The following is a 25,767-nucleotide window of genomic DNA, read 5'->3' as shown; positions in this document are numbered from 1 at the left end:
ATAGTATTGGTGGTGGTGGTGGCGACAGTGATGGTATTGTTGTTGTTGTTGTTGCTGTTGTTTTTATTGTCTTGTGGGTGTGGGGGGGGGGGGAAGAGAAAATGTTGTTATTGTATTCTCTTACAACATTCCTTCTCCCAAGCCACTTCCTGTCACCTCGGTAACATTAAACTTCACCTAAAACTTCACTCACAATTTGAGAATTTAGTTTGTTGCATAGTCTCTTTCTCTCTCTCTCTCTCTCTCTCTCTCTCTCTCTCTTTCAATTTCTCTTTCTCTCCCTCCCTCCCTCCCTCCCTCTGTCTATCAATCTGTCCTTCATCTCCACCCCCCAACACAAATTTTCATTTTGGTCTGAGTTTCTCTCTTTCCCTATGTCTACCTCTGTTTCTCTTTGTCTCTTGTATATTCTGTCTCTTTGCTCTCTCTCTCTCTCTTTCTCTCTCTCTGCTCTCTCTCTTTCTCTCTCTCTGCTCTCTCTCTTTCTCTCTCTCTTTCTCTCTCTCTGCTCTCTCTCTTTCTCTCTCTCTGCGCTCTCTCTTTCTCTCTCTCTGCTCTCTCTCTTTCTCTCTCTCTGCTCTCTCTCTTTCTCTCTCTCTGCTCTCTCTCTCTCTCTCTCTGCTCTCTCTCTCTTTCTCTCTCTGCTCTCTCTCTCTTTCTCTCTCTCTCTCTTACCTTTTCTACTTTGGTCTCTTTCTTTCTTGGTCATTCTGTCTCCACTTTCTCCCTATCTCTCCTTACACATACCTTTATTACACCTTCTGTCACCTCTCCTCTTCTTCTAAATCTCCCTCTTTCTCTTTTGGCTCTCACTTCTCATTGTTTCTTACCTCTCTCTCTCTCTCTTGGTTTTCTCCCTCTCTCTCTCTCTCTCTCTCTCTCCTACCTCTCTCTCTTTTCTACCTCTTTCTCTCTCTCTCACACATGCACAAAAGATAGAACTATTACACAGTTAAATGTGTGTGTATGTGTATCCCCTTTAGCGATTGTGTGGTTGTGTCTGTGTAGTATTTAGTGTTGGCGTTGCTTACAGATATTTTATCAATCACCTCTTTCAAAATCTTGATCATTTAGAAAATTAATTAAAACATACAAGTGGTCTGCTCGTTAAAAAAAAAAAAAAAAAAGTCACAAAAGAGTTAATTAGTTTGAGCAGAAAGGAAATAGTTTGTGTCCCACATATAGGTGTGAGTACATACATATATCTTTAGGTATGGCAGAGTGAGGATCATACTGAGGACTTGATGGGTCAGTTTTGTCACACAAAGTTGATGTCTGGAATACTCAGCCACTTGTTAATTCAAGTAGACATTATGTCTTGGTTACGATTTAATCCTTTAGCATTCAGATTAGTTTGTCATCATCATCATCATCATCATCATCATCATCATCGTTTAATGTCTGTTTTCCATGCTGACATGGGTTGGATGGTTCGACTGGGGTCTGGGAAGCCGGAGGCTGTACCAGGCTCCAATCTGATCTGGAAGTGTTTCTACAGCTGGATGCCCTTCCTAATGTCAACCACTTCGAGAGTGTAGTGGGTGCTTTTTACGTGCCACCGGCACAGGGGCCAGAGGAGCTGGCATCGACCACAATCAGATGGTGCTTTTTACGTGTCACTGGTACGGAAGCCAGTCAAAGCGGCACTGGCATCGGCCACATTCGGATGGTGCTTTTTACATGCTACCGGCACGGGGGTCACAACTACAATTTCCATTTGATTCGATTTTGATATCGCTGATGTTGATGTACTTGACTCAGTAGGTCTCCTCAAGCATGGAATATCGCCCTACAATCCAAGGTACTTTTGAGTGGGCTGGTTATGCAACACTGGTGTAGGTTGTGAGGCCCAACGTTCAAAGGTCATGCTTGACCACCTCATCTCATGTCTCCTGGGTCTCCCTCTACCCCGGCAAATTTAAATGGAAAGTCTTTTTAAAAACATATTTGTATATTATTCAAATAACAGGGGCATTTTCCTTGTTTCTGTCTATCTCTGTTTCTCTTGTTAACTCTGATATATATATAAAACAAATAATAAATGAGTATATGCATATATACGTACAGGTATGTGCATACCTACGTGTACCTGTATATATAGGTGCATATCTGGGTACAGGACATTGCAAACAAAACGTAGACAAGAAAATAATAATAACCAGAGTACAGAAAACACACAGGCCACATAGAGAACATTTTCCTTCATCAGCTACCCCCATTTTAACACCGGCGTTTCATATATATATATCTGTATTGAAATATTGTTTGTTTTGCAAATTTCTCAAGTCTTTCATTTAAAAAAAATTTCAGGGCTTTTTCCGACGGAGTCAATCAGGTCCTGTAAATTATCAGTGCCCCAGAAACAAAGCCTGTGTTATTGATCGTGTCAATAGAAATAGATGTCAATATTGTCGACTGCAGAAGTGCCTAGTCTTGGGAATGTCAAGAGATGGTAAGTTAATGCAGCAGCATTTTTAAAATTCACTTCCTCATTCAATTATAAATATATGTGATACTTATCAAAATAGGGGATTGGAGAAAAAAAATTATTTGGTATTATTTATTCACCATTACACATGTTTCATTTTGTGATAGGAGTTACAAAGTGAGCACAAGTAGGGTATCTCCTGTCAGAAATTCACCAGACGGAGAACCAAAATAATACACACACATACACGAGTAATACAAGCTACAGCTCTTACATTTATGGCAAAAAAACTATCAGTAATATGATAGAAGATCTAGTTTATACACACAGACATATACACCCATGTTACTCTGCATATTTATAAAGAGTGCTTTTAATTTTTTGATATTGTTTATAGAATCTGACGCAATTCACTTATGCCCTGATATCATGTAATGCAATTTGTATGTCATGATATCATTTTGATGATGAATGACATATATATATATATATATATATATATTATTTTGTTTAAAAGAGTTCCAACTCTGTCTGTTTTTTATGTTTTATTTATATTCCTGCAAAACCAATGTGGGATATAGAATATGGAATATACAATAATATAATATACAATATATAATATAAAATAAAAATGGATGGTACTATGAAATAAAGTATTGAATGTCTTATTGAATATATGGAATATGTCTTATTGAATAGATGAAATATTGAGTGTTCAATATAAAGGATTAAATATATAAAGGCGAATACGTATTTTCTATACCTTGTGGTATTTCATCATGGCCAGTATGACAGACTTTAACATATATATATATGATAATACCCCCAGTATGGCCACATTTATGGGTATTGAAAATCAATAACTTAAAAACATGTTGAACCAATGGCCAAGTTCTAGATTGTTGGCTCTTCAATTATTTGGCTTAACATTTGGATTCTGCCCAGGTTCACCTTGCCATTTGCTTCCCCTCATGTATTCTCAACTTAGAAGCCATGTTAAATACATGGCCCTTTGAAATTCTGGGTTGTTAACCTTTTAGCATTTAAGGACTCCCTTTGGTTACGAATGACCATGGGATTGCACCTTGAAAGTTCCCTTCTTTAGCACAAGTCCGGGCAAGGTTTATGGAAGACCAGCAAGTCACCCATGCATACCAGCTTCCCTTCTCCACACCATCATCATCATCATCATCATCATCATCGTTTAACGTCCGCCTTCCATGCTAGCATGGGTTGGACGATTCGACTGAGGACTGGTGAAACCGGATGGCAACACCAGGCTCCAGTCTAATTTGGCAGAGTTTCTACAGCTGGATGCCCTTCCTAACGCCAACCACTCAGAGAGTGTAGTGGGTGCTTTTACGTGTCACCCGCACGAAAACGGCCATGCTCGAAATGGTGTCTTTTATGTGCCACCCGCACAGGCCAGTCCAGGGGCACTGGCAACGATCTCACTCGAAAATCCTACGGGAGCCAGTCAGGCGGTACTGGCAACGGCCACGCTCAAAATGGTGCATCTCATGTGCCACCCGCACAAGAGCCAGTCCAGGGGCACTGGCAACGATCTTACTTGGCTTGCCGGGTCCTGGTGTAGTTATCCAAGGGATAGGCAAAGGGGCTGATGCAGTTTGGCACCAGTGATGTTGCAACTCATTTCTACTGGAGCAATGTGAAATAAAGTGTCTTTGCTTAAGAACACAACACACAGCCTGGTCTGGGAATCGAACTCACAATTGAAAGCCTGATGTTCTAACCACTGAGCCATGCATCTTCTAGCATTAATCTTTTTTGCATTTAAATTTGCCAATATCTTGGCAAAAATATTCCACTTGTGTTGAAATTGGTTAGATCTGGTCTCTCACACCTACCCTACAATATCATTCTAAAAATAGTCACATCCTCGAAGCTTAGAAGCTACAAGATAATGCATGATTAATTCAAAGCATCGCATTTGACACAGAGAGATATCTAAATGCTAAAGTGTTATGAATAGATTGGTAGTAAAGTTGTCAATACTGATCTAGCTGTTCTACAAATGTTCCAGCCATGGCCATCCCAATGTTTTCATTTTTATTTTTTGTGCATTTTGGGTTATTTTATTTAATGCATCCTTCAGTTTTTTTTGTTTTTTTTTTGGGGGGGGGGGTCCTTAAGACTGTAGAATGTGATTTGAAAGGAAGATCTGACTGCTCTTTCTAGCATTTCAAGTAATGATGTAGAAGCTCCGTTGTTGACTCCTTTGGAGGCAGAAGTGTTGTTGCTGTTGCTAAGACTCTACTCATTGCTGATCTAGCAGACCATTCCATCTTTTATTAAGACAAAATATTATCTATCTAATGTGTCCCCTTTTTTCAGACTACATTATGTAATGTGTCCTCTTTTCTAAGACTCCATTATCTAGTGTTCTCCTTTCTTTTGTGGTCATTGTGTAGCTCTAGGTCCAGCTATGACCATTCCATCCTTATAAGCCAGTTAGGTGTGATTTGAGGGTGATTAGACTGCTTTTTCTAGCTGGTTGTGAAACCTTTTTGACTTTCTATCCCCTTTCTGAACACTTGGTTACACTGTTGTTTAGTCTCAGATCAACCTTGATCAAACGCAGTTTGTGATGAAAAGACATTCATGCTGTGATTAATTCACCTTTACTTCATACATGATATATCTAGTTCTGTATTATCCGATCTGTCCTTCCTTGCTATTTCTAGCTTGTCGTGTGACCATTTAGAGCCAGTAACATTAGCTCATTCTCGGACAATCATTTAGTTATGCAGTAGTAATAAAAGAAACTAATCTGATTTATTAGTGTGAGGCCACTTTGTTAAATTGTCATTTCAGAGTTGAAGTGTTAAAGCATATGTTATTTAAAAAAAAAAAAAAAAAAAAAATTGAAAAGAAGAAAAAAAGAAACAAACTTCACTACTGTTTTATATGTCTTACTTCTTTCACATTCTCAATATTTTATCACATATTTAAATTTCTCATCAGAAATTTTTTTATTTTTTTTATGAAGCATTGTTAAAATTTGAATATGAATAAATGAAAAAAAAAAAAAGCCATACAACTAGGGCATTTTTAATATAAAATAGCAGTCCTTCATTTTACATAAAGGGATATCTCAAGCTAATAATTATTTATTAACCTTTAGCACACTGTAGACACATCATGTCACCGTATGTGTTTTCTCCCCTCTCACTGCGACGTAGTGTGCCTGCAGCTACAGGGGAGAAAACTCATATGGTGCCTTGATGCACCTAAGCATTGCTGAAGCCTTAAATAGAAATCAATGTGTATTACCCATAAAAAAAGATGATGAGTTTATTTCAACATCTGTTCTGAAATTTATAGTCATTTTCTTTTTTCTTTTCTGTTTTTGCTTCAAACCTGTCCCTGCTTTCCCGGTGTTTCTTTCTCTATTCTTTCAGATGTTCTTAAAGTTTTTAACCTCTTGTGTGCCTTGTCGTTTTGCAATACTCTGTATTTTCACTAACTCCCGTTCACGATGAGCAATGATCTTATCTTTTTCCAAGTCAGTTTCTCTGAGATGAAGAATTTCCTCTCTCTTTGGATAAAGTTATCTTTATGCTTTCTTATTCTTACCTTGCTGTTCTCTCACTCTCCTTTATTGTTCACTTTCATTCACTTCCATTATTTCTTCCTTTTTCCTCCTACTGCTAATATATAAATACATTCAGCTTCCTGTTTTCTTTCTCTCCCTCAGAATCTGCATCTATTTCTCTTCATGTCCCATCTCATCATTTCATACACACATTATGATATTGTAGATAAATTTCTCTTTCTCTTCCACCATTTCTATCTGTCATTGTCTATAGTATTAACTCAATCTCTATACCTCTGTTATTTTATCACTTCACCTCTCTAATTCCACATTTCTGTTCTAGAGCTTTATCATCCTTTTTTCTACTTCTCTTGCACTTGCCATCATTTCCTTTCACATTCTTTTCTCTCTCTCTCTCTCTCTCTCTCTCTCTCTCTCTCTCTCCCTCCCTCTCTCTCTCTCTCTCTCTCTCTCTCTGCTTGTCTAGTTTGTTGACTGACTACTAACTGTTTTCTGTACTCCTTCTCTACTCTGTCAATCTCTCACCTATTTATTTAGCTATTTAATCCATTCCTCTTCGTACAATTTTCTTTCTCTTCCGCCTCTCTCAGCACAGCCTCTATTTTCCCCTTCCACATTTATTCCTATAGCATAATTAAAGAAAAACTAGCTGACAAAAAATCTACTTGTGGTTTGGTAATTCATATATTTCATTAGATAATAGATGTTTTACAGGAGGCTTGTAGATTGACCAATACTTTGAAGAATATAGTTACATCTGTTACTCTCAAGTTCAAATCCTACAGATCTTAGCTTTTCGTTTTGTATTTCAGGGGGTAAGCATTAAAAAAAAAATGTACCAGTTAAGTAACTTGGGGCAAACATAACCAGATATATACTCTTTCATAAAGTCTGTGACCCCATGCTAATGTTTTACAAATCATTGCAGTTGGTTTACTCCGGGGTGATTTTTGGTTTCAACTATACTGCATGGCACAGCACCCCACCCCCAAGTGTGGGAACCTTCTTTTTGTTGTTGTGGAAATGTGGTTGAGAGGGTTGCTTATCAACCAAGTAGTCCCATGATCAGTCCCAGTGAGCGGTACTTTGAGCAAGCCACCACTGTAAGTGCAAACCCCAAAACCGTGTGGTTGTGAAGCGAACTCCATTTTCACACACCCTTGCTTCTTGTGTGCTGTGTGTTTCCTTTGTAAAGTTTGGTTTGTTGCTATTGGAACCTCTCTTGAAAGTAGCTGGTGTATAGCATGGTGCACGATATGCAGCCGTTCATATTGACAGTTTCGTTTTACTCCCAAGGTCAACTTTAATCAAGCAGACCTGTGATCAGAGACTTTCCAACTGTGACCATCCAACCTTGTTTGCTTATGTGCAAGGGACACAACAACACAGTATTTAACACACACACACACACACACACACACACTGTCTGTCATTTTCAAGACGGCAGGATGTGAATTGAAAGGGATTTCACTACTGTCTGCAATTGACTGAGTAAAGACCCCCTCCCCGTTAGTTCTGGCTCCCAGCGGTTTGTGTTGGTGACAGTTAAGTAATAGGCCAACCGCTATTGCTTACTGCTGTTGCTGTTGTTGTTATTGTAGGTGGTGGTGGTGGTGGTGGTGACGAAATCAAAGGAGTCGAGAGTCGTTGGCAGCGGCAGAAGCAGCAGCAGTAGCGTACTCCACCACCACCACCACCACCATCACCACCTTCTGTCTTTTGTCCTCTTCTTCTTCTATATTATCTGTCGTATCTGTTTTTGTTTATTTGTTTTCCTTTCCTCCTCTGCCCCCAGCTCACCTCCTCCTCCTGTGTTTTCTTCTTTTCTGCTGTTTTGTGAAATTGCTGGAATTTCGCCCGTGATGAGAACAAGACAGGCTCAGCGATGACGACAACAATAATAACAAGAAAAAAAACAAAATCCCACCCTGTGAATGACCGAACGGCTGCACATCAAGTTTATTTGATTGGCCCAGTGTTGGGGAAGAGTTGCATGTATGTCTGTGTGTGTGTCTATGTGACTTGGTGCCTGTCATTTTGTATGTGTGTGTCACTTTGTGTGTGGCTGACATTGTGTGTGACATTGTGTGTCTGTCTCTTGGTGTCTGTCCCTTTGCGTATGTGAGTGTCATTTTGTGTGTGTGCGTGTCACACTATGTGTGCTTGGTGGTGACTAAGTAAGGAATCAAGAGGGTGGTGGTTTTGCTATAGCGTGTCACCTGTAAGTAACTCCGGACTGACGCAACCCCACCCACCCCTCCCGCACTCGCTCAGATAAGTTGTAATTCTTCTTCTTGCTCTTTTACTTAGCGTCAGTCATTGCTAGGGCACTACTGGTTCTACAGGCCCCTTTTGCCAGGACTCCCTAAGTTACAGGGGACATAAATTGACACCCGGGGGGGGGGGGGTGTCAGTCAGCGAGCCACACACAGATGCACGCAATATACGTCTTTTATATCTTGCTTCAGTTATAGGGTTGTGGCTATGATGGTGCACCACCTTGAAGGGCTTAGAAAGACAAATCAACCCCAGTACTTCTGGCACTTATTCTGTTTTCCCTTTTGCCAAACTGCTCAGTCACTTTTGCGTAAACAAACCAACACCAGATGTTAAGCGGTGAGACTATATATGTGTATGTGTATATATATATATATATATATATATATATATATATATATATAGCTCTCTTTCTCTCTCTCTCTCTCTCTCTCTCTCTCTCTCTAAGCACATATGTCTGTGTATGTGCTTGTGCCTCTCTCCCAAAGAGAGAGAGGGATATATATATATATATATGTTTGTGTGTCTGTGTTTGTCCCCCCCCAACATCGCTTGACAACCGATGCTGCTGTGTTTACGTTCCCCGTAACTTAGCAGTTCGGCAAAAAGAGACCGATGGAATAAGTACTGGGCTTACAAAGAATATGTCCTGGGTGTCAATTTGCTCAACAAATGGCGGTGCTCCAGCATGGCCGCAGTCAAATGACTGAAACAAGTAAAAGAGAGAGTATTACATTTGACGGAGTAATTAGTCTGAATGTTAAAGGGTTAATGCAAATGACAATGGACAGGATTAAGCCGTCATTTTTAAACAGGAGTGAGTTCTGGTTGGATTTGGACTTAGATATCTGTTGCTTGAGAGAAATAGAAGTGTTCCAAGGATTAATCACTCATAGACGCCGTATATGGAAAACGACTGTTGAATTAGTGTTAATGTATTTATGCATACACTCTCCACTTATGTGTAATAATAAACAATAATGACAAAATATATTTGTGTGTGTGTATCTATGAATATATGTTATGTATGTATATGTGTGTGTGTATGTATGTGTGTGTGTGTGTATATATATATATATATAGAGAGAGAGAGAGAGAGATGCATACGCACATATTTAAATACATTCGTGTGTGTGTGTGTGTATGTATCTATGTATATATGTTATGTATGTCTATGTGTGTGTATGTATGTATATGTGTGTCTGTGTGTATATGTGTGGCTGTGTATGTATGTGTATATATATATAGAGAGAGAGAGAGAGAGATGCATACATACAGACATATTTAAATACATTCGTGTGTGTGTGTGTATATTCACATACATCCCTATACATGTGCGTTTTTGTGTATGTACACGCACGCATCTAATGTGACATTTACTACTCTGTACTTATATATACCTGTGACATTTACCACTGTACTGTCTGCACATTGTCTATATACACAAGCAACCACACACACACATGACATTTAGCAGTATTACTGTGTGTCTACATACATTACTAATTTATGTGAATGCATACACGTAAAGCACAATCAGTGAGCTTATCTTTCTGTTTTCTGTAGTGTATATTCCAAGAGGTGACCAACACTTCTGACAAATCAGCTCATTACCACTAGGATTGTCTATGTTCTGAAAGCATTTCAAATAAGGGAGGTGCAGGCATTGCTGTGTGGTTAGCAGTTTGCTTCTGAACCACATGGTTCTGGGTTCAGTCCGGCTGCATTGCACCTTGGGCTAGGCATCTTCTACAATTGCCATTTGCCAACTAAAGCCTTGTGAATGGTTTTCGTAGAAGGAAAATGAAAGAAGCCTGCCATGTGTGTGTGTGTGTGTATATATATCATCATCATCGTTTAATGTCTGCCTTCCATGCTAGTATGGGTTGGACGATTTGACTGAGGACTGGCGAACCAGATGGCCGCATCAGGCTCCAATCTGGTCTGGCAGAGTTTCTACAGCTGGATGCCCTTTCTAATGCCAACCACTCCGAGAGTATAGTGGGTGCTTTTTACGTGCCACCGGCACGAGGGCCAGTCTGGTGGTACTGGCAACAGCCACGCTCAAATGGTGTTTTTTACATGCCACCTGCACAGGAGTCAGTCCAGCGGCGCCAGCAACGACCTCGCTCGAATGCTTTGTTCACATGCCACCGGCACAAGTGCCAGTAAGGCAACGCTGGAAACGATCGCACTCAAATGGTGCTTTTTACATGTCACCGGCACGGAAGGCAGACTGCTGCTCTGGCAGTGATCCCGCTCAGATGGTGCTGTTAGCGCTCCACTGGCACAGGTGCCAGTCATCAAATTTGGTTCAGTTTCGATTTCACTTGCCCCAACAGGTCCCTATTTTAAAACCATTTCAATGTCATATTTCAGTTGAAATACACTGCCTGTGTTTTATATAATTTTACAAAATAAGGAAGGATTTTTATGTTGGTGTTTGCCACATAAATTGACCCCAAATTTTGACAGGTGATTTTTTTTTTTTTTTTTTCAGTTCAGATCACTTTACAATAAGTTTGTATTATTAGACCCAGGGACTGTTTCACGTGGGTTGGTTTTAAAAGAGTTGAAGGCAATAAGGAGTACAGATTGATAAAGCAGGTTGCACCAGACTGAAATAATTACCGAGGTTAATATGGGTACTTAAAAAATGACCTTGAAGCGGGAGTGTCCCTGGTACGGCCACTGTTTCCAATGATGACTGAAAGGAATAAAGGAATAAAGGCCAGGAAAATTGTTTTCAGACTAGGAAGTGTGTGTCTGTGTGTCTCAAACAATTAACTCGTTAGGTTTCAGTGATGTAATCAAATATCAAGTTTTTTGTTATTTATCCATGCTAATTATCATTGTCAAATAACAATAGATGACGATGATGGCTTCAAATTTTGGCACAGGGCCAACAAATTGGGGGGGCGGGGCGGACTCAATCCCATTTATGCCAGTGCTCAACTTCTACTTGTTTTCGGTTGACCTGAAGCTGTAGCAGAAGATACTTGCCCAAGGTGCCATGCAGTGGGACTGAACCTGAAACCATTTCTTGGAACAAATTACTGACATTACTTGAGGTATGACTGTACTTTCCCTTGACCAGACTACACCATAGAAGAACTGCTTTGTGATGTGAGGTTCCAGCTTTCAACTGATGTGCTTTACCCATATGAGTTTCCTGTAAGAGGGCCTACCAACTTGGGATGTTGGCTTGCTGAAAGATCTCAGTGTCTGGGACCTTGTCCTGCCAGAGATTCTGTATCATCTCTCCTAAGTTTGACTTTAATCTGTGTCCCGTGGTGGAGCCCCGATTCAAAAGTTCCAGAGCTTTGAGGAGCATGAGGCCATTTTTTAGTCATCACTATTGTCCCCAGGTTTACTCTGACCTGGACTAGTAGCACCTGTCAGGATCCCAGGTATGCGTTATAATTAGCATATTAGGGCTTCTTATCTACCTATGCATATGAAGACTAGATCAGGTGGACCCTGGGGGAAAGAAACCTTCAAGGTTCAGTGGAGGAGAAGATGGCTACAGCATCACATTGTGGGGGTGGAGAGGGTAAGATGAAGTAGGACACCTTTGTTTACTGCACCCGTCTTCATCCCAGGTTCTCTTGACCTGGTCTTGCCACTGAACCGAAGCTGGTCAAGGACGATCGAGAAAGTGAGTTTGAAAGTACTCAACTCTTCTTCACTTTAACCCTTTAACATTCAGATTACTTTATCAAATGTAATGTTTATTTATTCAGTGTTTAGAATTAATTATGCATTATCTTGTGGCATAGCAATTTTGACGATGTAATTGTTTTTAGAATGACATAAAAGGGTAGGTGTGATAATCCAGATTTGGCTAGTTTGAACATAAAACGAGAATATTTGGGCTGGATATGGCCAGTTTAAATGCTAAAGGGTTTAAGGAAATCCCTGTGAAATTCATCAATCATTTTTAAGGATGAATAGATGGTCCTTATTGCTGATGGATGAACATATGTTATGTGTTGAGGAGATGGCAGAATAATTGGTACCTTGTATATTTGATTAGGTCTTGAATTTGAATCTACTTGACCATTCATCCGGTCAGTAAAATAATTACTGACCCATTCAAAGTAAGGATTGTGTTATTTGTAATCAACTAGCACTGCCCCAGTATGGCCACAGTGACTGGTAAGAGGATAAAATAATAACTTTTTGTCTATTTTTATGACTTAAGGGAAGGGGCAGTACCCTGTGACCCTTTTCCCATGTCTCTGAGATGGTGGGAGGGGCAAGAAATAAAAATCTTCTCAAAATCAGTGTCCTAGACCAATTGCATACAACAATTTCATGGTTTTTGGATTTGCTGTTTATATCTCTTTGGTCGAGGGGTTTCCTTGGATCAATGCAACTTCTCCATGCTAAACATCCTGATCTTCCATAGCAGCCTTCCTATCCTCTACCAGATATCTCGTTCTTTCAACAAGCTGCTTGATATATTCTCTTCTTTGTCTGTCGATACCTCTGTAGTCCAGAGAAGGAAATCTCCAGATATTTCATCCTTCCTTCTCCAGCAGTGTCCTTCATAAAGAGTTCTTCCTTCTCTAGTTACCAAGGTGACGCTAGGAAGACTGCCATACAGTCGCTGCTTTGTAGGGTGTCGCTGCCAAGAAAGATTTTGTGCCGCACAAAGCATTTTCATGTATGTACTGACGAGCTTCTTTTCAAGTTTCTTGTTCAGTGTCCATACTATAAAAAAAGCCATAGAGAAGTACAGATTCGACTACTGCCTTGAAATAAACCCTCTTCATGGCATCAGGAAGGGAAGAGTTGTTATAGACACCTACAATGAGAAATTCTTTCCATGCCAAACTGGCAGTGCAGGATACTGCACTTGCAGAGTTGCCTCTCATTATGATAATGGAATTCTAGAGATGGCACTAATTAACTTCCTGTATTTCTCTAGTTGCTTCAATGATTTTTATCCCTGAAATCAGCCTTGAATTTCAAATTTAAGGGGCTATTAATCCTGTCTCTTGCACCATTGGCTGAAAAAGTAATTGTCAGTCGAGCTGTTATATATTACTTATATTCCCACAACATAACTTATTTGCGCAAGGGTCTTTTGCTATATTCCTTGGCTGATCAAAGCCTTGTGAGTAGATTTGGTAGATGGAAACTGAAAGAAACCTGTTATGTGTGTGTGTGTGTATTTTTGAATCCCCACTTGAGTTCTTCTTTTATACATATGCTATACTTCGAACCATCCTTGATTGGATCTACAGTTTATATTGGATTAGGTACCTGCGTATACATGCATGCCTATGTGTAGTTATAAATATACATACATACACATATATATATATATATATATATATATATATATATATATATATATATATATATATATATATATATTAAATGTATGTGAGTGTATATGTGCATACTTGAAGCATACAATCAGCAAATGGCAACTTGAAGTTGCTACAGCATATTGTAAGCTCGGGACCCGGCCTATCCTGGTGTCCTACATGTTGAGATACCCAGATTCTAATGAATCCTGCATCAGACCCCTGCCCCCCACCCTCTCTCTCTCTCTCTCTCTCTCTATATATATATATATATATATATATATATATATGTGTGTGTGTGTGTATAATTTTTTTGTTTGTCATTTAACTGTGGCCATGCTAGAGTACTGCCTTGAAGTGTTTTTAGTGGAACAAATTGACCCCAGGGCTTATTTTTTTAAGCCTAGTATACTTATTGTAATTTAATAGGCGCAGGAGTGGCTGTGTGGTAAGTAGCTTGCTTACCAACCACATGCTTCCGGGTTCAGTCCCACTGCGTGGCACCTTGGGCAAGTGTCTTCTACTATAGCCTCGGGTCGACCAAAACCTTGTGAGTGGATTTCGTAGACGGAAACTGAAAGAAGCCCGTCATATATATATATATATATGTATATATATATGTGTATGTTTGTGTGTCTGTGTTTGTCCCCCCAACATCGCTTGACAACCAATGCTGGTGTGTTTACGTCCCCATAACTTAGCGTTTCGGCAAAAGAGATTGATAGAATAAGTACTAGGCTTACAAGGAGTAAGTCCTGGGGTTGATTTGCTCCACTAAAGGCGGTGCTCCAGCATGGCCGCAGTCAAATGACTGAAACAAGTAAAAGAGTAAAAGAGCAACAAAGCAGAGATGGTGCTCCCTACAAGATTTATTCTCCGTAGAGGCATCACACACTTCATGTCCCATGTCGGGGTTTTTTTTGCCAATCCTTCAGCAGCAAAAGAGTAGTTACTCTATCAAGTCTTCTGTCACCAATTCTCACCAACTGGAGACGTGTTGAAGAAAAAGAAGACAAGGGATACCAGCTTTACACAGAATACTATAAATAAACCCTGTGGATGATGTAATCAGTCTAATACTGCAAACTGGTGCAACTGTCCCTCTCCTCCTCGCCACCACCACCACTGCTACAGTCCAATGAGTGGCAATGGACCTGTAATGGAGTAATTAATTATACAACATCTCATGGCTGAGAAAAAAATGTTGATTATGTCAACAATATTTGTTTATTGTAGCACTTCAGATAGCATTTGATATCCGGTCTCGTTTTATCAGGCATTTCAACCGATGTGCACACACACAGAGATCTAGATGTGTAAAAGCAGTTAGTATTGAACTAAAGACAACAAACTTACCTTTGGAAATACACACACACACACGAATATACATCTTATAAATACATATATATATATATATATATACACACACACACACATGTATATACATCATATACATACATACACACACACACGGATCTAGATGTATAAAAGCAGTTAGTATTGAATTGAAGACTACAAACTTACCCTTGGAAATACACACACACACACGAATATACATCTTATAAATACATATATATATATATATATATATATATATATATATACAAACACACACATGTATATACATCATATACATACATATATACACACACATACATACATATATAAATACATGCATACATAGCGCAGTCATGGCAGATACTGGTGTCACGCAAATGGCACCTGCACCGGTGGCGTGTAAAAGCACTCATTACACTCTCAGAGTCAAACCATCCAACCCATGCCAGCATGGACAACGGACGTTAAATGATGATGCTGATATGTAGTTCAAATTTACTGAAAAAAAAAAGATGAAGACAAGTGAAAGAACAATAAGCAGCTGTATTAATTTGACACTTGGGAAGAGTGGAAATGTCTTTAACTTTTCAAGCCTATGCTCTTTGACAGAAAGGATTAAGAGGGGAAAAAAATGGAGAGAGAAAAAAATGTGTAGGGATTAACCATATATATATATATATATATATCTTGCTGGCATAGCTGTGTAGTAAGATGCTTGCTTCCCAACCACATGGTTTTAGGTTCAGTCCCACTGCACGGCACCTTAGGCAAATGTCTTCTACTATAGCCCCAGGCTAACCAAAGCCTTGTGAGTGGATTTAGTAGATGGAAACAAGAAAAGAAGCCTATCCTATATGTATCTTTGCATGTGTGTGTATGTGGGGGGGGGGGGCTTTGTGTCTGTTTGTCCCCCACCACTACTTGATAACTGGTGTTGGTGTGTTTACATCCTTGTAACTTAGCAGTTTGGCAAAAGAGACTGATAGAATAAGTACTAGACTTCAAAAAAAAATAAGTACTGGGAGTTGATTCATTCAACTAAAGATTCTTCAAGATGGTGCCCCAGCATGGCCACAGTCTAGTGACTAAAATGGGTAAAAAGATAAACCCCCCCCCCCCACACACACACACACTCTCTCTCTCTCTTTGACTGCCAATGCTTGTATTCCCATGTATGGATTTGCCGAGAAGGCGACTGCTGGATATTTCCTTCTTGCTTGTCCCGTTGGGTCCTGCATAATGTTTCCTTCTTTCTCCGCTTACTGAAAATATGTCCATCAGATTGTAGAAGACACTGGGTATCAAGTTGAGGGACACAAATCAAGGAAGTTTCAGCTACATGCATCTTGTCTTCTACTCAGACACATTATATCTAGGACCGCATTATTGAAATGTGTCCACTCAACGAGCTATTGGCCATGAACATCAGGCGAGGGAACGGTAAAAGACATTCGCTGAAAGGCGACTCGCTGTGAGATCGAACCTAGAAGCTCAGGGTTGTGGAGCAAACTTCTTAACAGTAAAGCTATGTCTACACCCAAAACAGAATTGTCATTTTATTTCATTGAAAAGGAGAAAAAGAAAGAAAGAAAAACAAACAAAATTGTCCTTGATAAATCTGCGGTTAAGTCTCTTCAACAAAATAAATACTTAAAGATAGTTCTGTTTATTTTTTTGTATCATTGTTAAGATAAGTCTTAGGAAATATAGAGTGTCAGATACCCCCCCCCCCCTGACTTGAATGGAGTTTTTTTGTCAGCTTTGGTAAGACAATCTTTAAGCCTTTAGTGTTCAAACCGGCCATATCTGGTCAGAATATTATCCTTGTTTTATGTTCAAACTTATGAGATTCAGCCTATCACACCTACCCTACATTGTCATTCTAAAGATAAATAATCATGTCATCAAAGTCTTGAAGCTATGAGACAAGGCACAATTAATTCCAAACAATGTGAATAAATAAGTATTACATTTGACAAAGTAATCTAAACACTAAAGGTTTAAGCCTTTGATTGGGTCAACAAATTTAGGTTCAAATGAAGATAGTTTCAAAGTTCCTGTTTAGCTTTGTTGTTTAATATCAGGTCAGTTTGATCCTGTGGGCATATGATCAGAGATGTTTCAGATACGACTGTTTTGTCTTTTACTCAAACATAGAGTATCTAGGACTACATTATTTAATGTGCCCTTTCTTCATGTTGTGTAGCCCTAGGTTGATTCTGATCCTGTAGACCTATGATCTAAAATGTCCCAGCTGTAACCATCTCATCTTTCTAAAAACAATGTATGTAGGATGACATTAACATGTTCTTCATTGTGCTGCTGTAGCTTAGCCCTAGGTCAGTCCTGACCGATCAGCTCTGTAGTCAAAAATGCTTTAAACTGTTATCATCCTATCGTTATCGTTTATCCAGACATTGCGTCTCTGGGACTCTGTTATTTCATGCTTTCTTCTTTGTGTTGTTGTTTAGCCCCTGGCCAGTACAATCTGGCAGATCTGTGATCAAAGATGTTTTAAGCTGTTATCACCCCATCATTTATTCAGGCACAGTATATCTTGGAATACATTGTTTCATGCACTCTTCCTTGTTGTTGTTGTTTAACCTTTGTTTAGCTTTATTTACAGACCCATCTCAACAGTTATTCAAACGTAGTTTATCTAGGACTACATTATTTGATATTGTCATGTTGCTGTTTTGACCCTGGGCCAGTTTGAACTCGTGAACTGGCACTCCGTTGGTCACAACAGCAAGGGTTCCAGTTGATCTGATTAACGGAACAAATTGCTCATGAAATTAATGTGCAAGTGGCTGAGCACTTCACAGATATCATTTTCATTTTTCATTTTATCTAGTTTCAGCTCATGAGCTGTGGCCATGCTGGGGCACCGCCATTTAAAAGTGTGGGACGCTTACAGCACCTAGGTTTCCCAAGCGGTCACCCATCTAAGTACTCACTAGGCTCGATGTTGCTTAACTTCGGTGATCGGACGAGAACCGGTGCTCTCAGCGTGATATGGCCATATCACGAACTGAGTACCCTAACCACTAGTAGACCTGTGGTGAAATGTTTTAGTTGTTTTCATCCCATCATTTGTTCAGACACACTGTATGTAGGACTACATCTTCTTCCATGTATCACTGCTGTTTCTCAGCCCTTGGTCCTTGACCCAGCAGAACTATGATCAGAAGTTTCCCATTTGTGACTTCTGCTAACAGATTATCCAATAAATGTCCAACATACTTGCGAATCCTACTCATGGAAAATCCAGAGGTAATAAATATTCAGTTTTATAGTTGTAGTAAACTGTGTTAAAATGGATTAAACCATCCATCTTCTCTGTCCACTATTCCTGGAAGGGTTATGGGAGCAGTCCTCCAGTACCTTTTCCATGGGGTCCTATCAGAAGCAGTCATCATTAGGCTATCTGGCTGGCTTCCCAAGCATGACCAAATGAGACTATGGATATTAACTACCCATCTTGTTTTAGTCAACTCCTTGGCCTCCTACAAATACATACTTACATATACTCACATTTGTGGACAGTTCATTTTTGTATATTTCTACTCAATCATCATCATCATCGTTTAATGTCTGCTTTCCATGCTAGCATGGGTTGGACGATTTGACTGAGGACTGGTGAACCAGATGGCTACACCAGGCTCCAATCTGATTTGACAGAGTTTCTACAGCTGGATGCCCTTCCTAACGCCAACTACTCCGAGAGTGTAGTGGGTGCTTTTACGTGCCACCGGCACGAAGGCCAGTCAGGAGGTACTGAAGTGATCTAATAATATTTCCATAGTGATAGTGCCATAGCTGTGGGGAAGGACAAACAGAATTGGTGACAACACTGCCAATCACGTTAGTAGTAGGTTTGTATTCCGTAACCCTCGGCCATATCAGGCCCAAATATTCAACTAGCTTTATGTTCAAATTGGCCATATCTAGCCTCTTACACCCACCTTAAAATCCCATTCTAAAATAAACAATCACATCATAAAAATTTCAAAGCTATGAGATAATGTATGATTAATTCAAAACATTGTGAGTAATTGAATATTACATTTGGCAGAATAAGCTGCATGCCAAGAGATTAATGCTAAATGGACATTCTGTATGGTTTCATGCATTTTGTTGGGAGGTGGGGTTTTGTTGTATGTATGTTATGCGTGTGTGTGTGTGTGAATGGATAAGAAAGTACTCAATACATGCCACTGTGTGTATGCTGCTGAACCAGAGTGTTGCACTGTCTTTATTCCAAAGTTACTCTCTTGGGCATTGATGGTAATTAGTAACTCAAGAGCAGAAACTGTATGAATGAAACTTTAGCTTCCAGCAAAGGAACAAACACACACATACAGATGTGCATGCACATACACATACACTCACAACCAGGCAGGTAAGTATGGTTCTGAGATTTTGTCATTTTTTAAATTCTGTCTGTGTGGCTTCTTACATGAAAAGAACATGGTCACTTGTATTTTCTTTAAGTTTTTTTTTTTTATTATGTGTACTTATGTATGCATATATGCATATGTACGTATGTATGTATCCTATGTATAAGCATGCGTGTAGTTATATATTTATATACACACACAAACACACACACATACATACATGTATGTGAATATATGTATTATATCAGTGTGTTTCAATGTATATCCATATACAAATGTGTGTGTGTGCACACACACAAACATATATATATATATATATCATCATTTAATGTCCACCATCCATGCTGGCATGGATTGGACAGATATTGCTATGCTATATATATATGTGTATGTGTGTATGTATGTGCACAAATGAATTCATATGCCCACACATGCATAGGTGCATAGATATATACATACATACATTTTCATATTGTCCAATTTTTGTTTTTTTGCCTTGAATGTTTCTGTAGCTTTGTGGCTTTATGTCTATGCCATATTAGGATGTTTGACTCCTCTATTGCAACCCTCCCCCTTAAAAAGAAAAATAATAATAATAATAATAATAATACTGTTGATGATTTGAAAATATAAATCAAGTTTTTGGATTAGCAAAGTCGGTAGAGCATCCATCAAAAATACTTTGTTATATTAAGGTTACTTCTCTTTACATTTTGAATTCAAATCCTTGGCTCAAACAAACTTTGGCTCTTTATTTTTTACGGGGAATGTGTGTGTGTGTGTGTGTATGTGTATATATATATATATATATATATATATATATATATATATATATATACATGTGTTGTTTCAGTCATCGGACTGCGGTCATGCTGGGGTACTACCTTGAAGCATTTAGCTGCACAAATCTATCCCAGTACTATTTTTAAATCTGGTACTTATTCTGATGGTCTTTTTTGCTGAACTGCTAAGTTAAAGGGATGTAAACATGTCAGCACCTGTTGTGAAACAGTGATGGGTGGCAGGCACAACACACACACACACATAGACGTGTACAATGGGTTTCTGCATGGTTTCCATCTACCAGATTCACACATAAGGCATCGGTTGGTCCAGGGTTATAGTAGAAAAATCCTGCTCACTCCACTTAGTTTTTGCTCCTTTTATGAGTTGGTGAGGGTGAAAAGCAAACCTAACACTAGCTTAATGATAGCTAAGTTATTTTACTAAATTCTTTGTTATATTTAAAATCAATTGAAAGAAACACAGAAATATGGTGATAAAAGGGTTAAAATCTAGTTTTTATACATATATGTCTTTCAAAATTTCTTATTTTGTTTTTCCCACATTATGTAGGTTGAACTATGTAAAGTGTTATAGAAAGAAGCCTAGCTATTTCTTGTAATATACACCAATACATACATCTAAAGCAAAATTTGTTTAGGGACCTTTGAAATGCTATTTTTGATCCCCAATTTACTATTTTGTTGCAAGGACTCCCCAAAATTTTTATAGATCCTCAGGGGCCATATGGGCCCAGGTTGAGAACCTCTGATTTAGATAATGTATACCTAGTATTTTACTGGAAGCCCTGTTTTGTTGAGATCACCCAATACTTTCCAGAAATATGTGGCTTTTTTGCCAGTGTTATCATTATCATCATCATCAATATCATCATTATTATTACTATTATTATTATTATTATTTTTTAAACTATTAATAATAATAATAATATATAAATATATAAATACTGAAGAATTAGCTGAGAAGACTGGGCAAGTTTTTTTTCTAATGTTGTTGCTTTCAGCGGTGAAATTTGGTCGGATGTCAAAGAAGCAGCGCGAGAAAGTCGAGGATGAAGTCAACTTGGTAAAGCAGCGTGGATTAAATGGGTACGATCCCATATCCCCCCCTTATTCTCAGCCAACCACCAACAACAACAACAACAACAGCAGCAACCAGTATGTCACGTAAGCTGCTTCGCTTGATCCCCCAATATCATCATCATCATCATCTTCTTCATAGTCTTCATCTTTCTCTTCTTTCTTTTTCTCTTAAAAAAAAAACAAAAAACAAAACAAAATTAAAACAACAAAATTCTTAACCTGCACAGTCCTCTCGTCCGCTCAACCGGACTACACCAGTTAATTACTTCTGTGATGACCAATGAGAAATTAGAATCAGTGAACCATCTCTTCAGTTTTTCTTTCTTTTCATTCCCACCCACTCTCTCTCTCTCTCTCTCTCTCTCTCTCTAAATCTTTACATTTTTCCATCTACCTCTCTATCCTCACTTTTGTTTTCTATATCTCTCTGTCTCTCTCCCTCTCTTCCTGTGTATACACACACACACACACACACACACACACACACACATACGATTGCTCACTGTAGTATCGTGCAACATACTCCGGTGTGCAACACTTTGAATCAGAAATGATCAGAGGAACTACAAGAGAGGAGGGTTGCTCAGAAAGCAAGAATTGTACAAAGTCTTGCTTCTGCTGTTAGGTGTCCCCACTGTTCCATTGCAAGCCTAATGGCCTAATGAGTCACCCGAAAACCCACAAAGAGTTTAGCGCTAATCCGATCATCTTCAGAGACAAAAGGCCGAACAATACACATGCACACGCGCGTGCATGCAATTGAGTTGGCCGAGTCATTATAGAATTGGGTAGAGTGCCTTGTGGTATTTGTTCCTGATCTCTGCCTTCTGAGCTCATATTGTGCTGAAATCAGTTTTTCTCTTTCACTCCTTCAAGGCCAATAAAGTACCAGTCATGTATTGGGGACTGTTCTCTCTCTCTCTTCCTTATGTCCCCTGTCTCCCCCTCCCCTCCTCTCTCAAAAATTGGCTGTGGTGATCAGAATTGGAAAGTTTGACTTGGCCAGGTTTAGATGTTCCTATACCATGCTACATGTCACAATAGAGCCCTTATGATTCCATCAGGAGTTAGGAGACAAAGCAAAGTACACATGCATGCGCACACACACATACTCTTTTGCTCTTTTGTTTGTTTTAGTCATTTGACTGCGGCCATGCTGGAGCACCGCCTTTAGTCGAGCAAATCGACCCCAGGACTTATTCTTTGTAAGCCTAGCACTTACTCTATCGGTCTCTTTTGCTGAACTGCTAAGTTACGGGGACGTAAACACACCAGCATCGGTTGTCAAGCGATGTTGGGGGGGGGGGGGACACAGACACACACACACACATACATATATACGATAGGCTTCTTTCAGTTTCCGTCTACCAGATCCACTCACAAGACAATTACAAGGAATACAAAGACTGGTATGTCTTCAAACTTTTCTTTTACTCCCACAGTTAATTATACAGCATAATTAGATAAAATGGCCAACATATGTTCCTGCTGCTTAGAGTATGTGTAGTTGCATACGCAACCCACAATATTCTCCTATGCACCTTCATTCAGGGCCTTTCCACAAGCAATAAATATATATATATAAAGTTTTGAATGGTACAACAATACACTATAATACATAAAAACGGACTATATACCTGTTGTAATTTAGTTAACTATAGTCCGATGATATTTCGGAATACATTTCCTTCTTCAGATAGTCTTAGATGGAGTCTCTGCTATAATCTGTTTTCCAACAACTTTTCTTTTTCGGAAGCATCTCAGTAATGGTCTCACGAAACTCCTTCCGGAATTCCTCATGAGAAGTGCGTGAGGTCGGAAGAAGAAATTGCATTCCGAAATATCATCAGACTATAGATAACTAAATTACAACAGGTATATAGTCCGTTTTTTTGTATTATAGTACATTGTTGTACCATTCAAAACCTTTTTTTTTTTTTCTTTACAAACAACACACAATGCTTCAAGCAAACTACAATACTGTCCTACATATATATATATATATATATATATATATATATATATATATATATATATATATATACTCTTTTACTTGTTTCAGTCATTTGACTGCGGCCATGCTGGAGCACCACCTTTAGTCGAGCAAATCGACCCCAGGACTTATTCTTTGGAAGCCTAGTACTTATTCTATCGGTCTCTTTTGCCGAACCGCTAAGTTACGGGGACATAAACACACCACCATCGGTTGTCAAGCGATGTTGGGGGGGGGGACAAACACACACACACGCACACATATATATATACATATATACGACAGGCTTCTTTCAGTTTCCGTCTACCAAATCCACTCACAAGGCTTTGGTCAGCCCGAGGCTATAGTAGAAGACACTTGCTCAAGGTGCCACGCAGTGAGAGTGAACCCGGAACCATGTGGTTGGTAAGCAAGCTACTTACCACACAGCCACTCCTGCGCCTATATATATATCCTTGCCAGTGTTTCTTTTTTTCTAAAATAATTTGCTTGCACGGTCACGTAGGTCCACTCAACCAGTTTCACCAGATAATCGTCTCCACAGCAGCCAATGGCTGGAGATGATGGTGCCATCTTTTGTTTTTACTGTGCTTTACTATTCTTTGAATATCTCCCTTATTTCTGCTCTCTCCCTCCCTCCCTCCCTCCCCCTCTCTCTCTCTCTCTCTCCCCCTCTCTCTCTCTCTCTCTCTCTCTCTACTTACCTTTCTCTTTGTCTCTATATCTTTAACTCTCTTCCTGTCTGTCTCTTTCCTTTATAGCCCCCCCTCTTATTTCTCACATACACATACTCTCTTTTTCACACATACACACAGTCACATACACACACACACACACACACACACATTCTCTCTCTCTCTCTCTCTCTCTCTCTCTCTCTCTCTCATACATTCTCATTCTATCACTCTCACAGTTTTCGCAATCTTTTTATTTGCAATTTATGCTTTGCTTTCAGTGAAATTTGAAATTGTGATGTTTGTCTGTCTGTCTGTAGTATATATATATTTTTTTTCTTTTTTCTTTGTGAATTTTTTTTTTTTTTTTTTTTTTTTTTTAAATTTTATATCTTTATTTGCTGAATAGCTTGAAATGTACCGAAATTACTCTTAGAACAAAAAGTGAAGCGGAAATAAAAAGAGAAACGAAGAAAGAAGTAGTAATTCTCAAACCATTTAATCTAGTGTCATTGACACTGTTGTTAATTATTTTACAATGGATGATGTAAACATAGGAGAATACGGGGGATTTAGTCTAGCATGGCATGGATGGAACACTGTGGAGAGGAGGAGAAATAGGTGGGAAAAAATGGGTGGCAAAAATGGTATCTTGATAAACACAGGTATGGTTTTGTTGTTAACTCTTTTCATTCTTTCATCCCTGTCTGCTGTTCCTGGGAAGGTGGAGTCCCTCAGACATTTTCTCTGTAGTGTTTTATCAGAATGACCGTCATTAGATTTTCTGGCTGGATTCTCAACTGTAACTAAACTGAGATTTTGGATGTATACAACCATTCATTTCGTTGGTGTTCTACCACTTAGTATAAAGCTGGTAGCTACTTGTTTTTGGTTCGTGGTCTTGTGAGCTGCGTGGTGATCTCTAATGCTGGTGGGGTACCGAGAATTTTAAAAAATAAAACAATGTACCCAGTATATGCTATAAAGTGGTTGGTATTAGGAAGAGCATCCATCTGTAGAAACCACGCCAAAGCAGACACTTGAGTGTGATGCAGTCCTTGGATCCATTGGATCCTGTCAAAATGTTCAACCCATGCCAGCATGGAACATGGACATCAAATGATGAGGATGGTGTCAAGCAGTAATCTTGAAAAGTTGGCATTTTCTCTGGCAAAGAAAGAAACCACTGAAAATGCACACACACACACACACACACACACACACACACACACACACACACACTAATTGCAATGTGTTAGAACTGACAAAAGCACTTTACAATACTTTTTTTTTTAAAGCTTAACATGAAAATCTTGACTTTTTATTTTCTGAGTTGCTATGAAGTTTCATTTCTTGATTAGGCAACAGCTCTTGTCTTTTACAACTTCTTCATTCCTCAGTTATCAACTACAAACCTACACTGAGACCAGGTGTAACAATGGGCATGCCATGTATTTCATTGCAACATATCTGTCCAAGGTTTATAAGCAGTGGCAACACACCACTGTCAGTCAGTGAGGCCTTGAACACACACTGAGCACACACATGTAATCCCTGCCTCACCTCGTCAGATGATAACCATTCTCACATTTAGCCTGATTGCTCTGGTTTACTTTCATCCTTGCACATATGCAGATAATTCACGTCATTATGCATCCATTGCCAAAGGACTTTATAAAATACAAACTAGATCAGAAAATGAAATGACAATAAGATATGTGTATGCCATTGGATTTCAGTGACAAACATTGCAAGATGAATGGCAATTATTTTGACTCTGTGTATTATGTCAGTGTATCTTCTGGAAGAGCTGCTTCTCCCGTGGCTTTGTCAAAAACAATGGGCGCCTCGTCTACCCGTGGGAAATCTATTTAGC

At 39.1% G+C, this 25,767-nt stretch overlaps 1 protein-coding gene and 1 pseudogene across 3 annotated transcripts in view; one reads left to right on the top strand and one right to left on the bottom strand.

Annotated features, from left to right (window-relative positions):
* LOC106881536 (putative nuclear hormone receptor HR3) overlaps positions 1-25,767 on the top strand; it is a 198,581-nt gene that overhangs the window by 139,285 nt on the left and 33,529 nt on the right. The window contains exons 3-4 of one of the 3 annotated variants that reach the window (XM_089343910.1): positions 2,311-2,452; positions 21,146-21,308. In XM_089343910.1, coding sequence (XP_089200036.1) covers positions 2,311-2,452; positions 21,146-21,308 — 305 coding nt within the window. The remainder of the gene's footprint in view (positions 1-2,310; positions 2,453-21,145; positions 21,309-25,767) is intronic. The other 2 variants (XM_089343912.1, XM_089343911.1) reach the window with 2 other exon arrangements.
* On the bottom strand, positions 17,847-17,965 carry LOC128251205 (5S ribosomal RNA; annotated as a pseudogene).

The sequence above is a fragment of the Octopus bimaculoides genome, chromosome 28 (assembly GCF_046866305.1).
Source record: "Octopus bimaculoides isolate indiv1 chromosome 28, ASM4686630v1, whole genome shotgun sequence".
NCBI lineage: Eukaryota > Metazoa > Mollusca > Cephalopoda > Octopoda > Octopodidae > Octopus > Octopus bimaculoides.
Note: the sequence above shows the minus strand (reverse complement) of the source record. Positions and strands in the feature narration are given on the sequence as shown.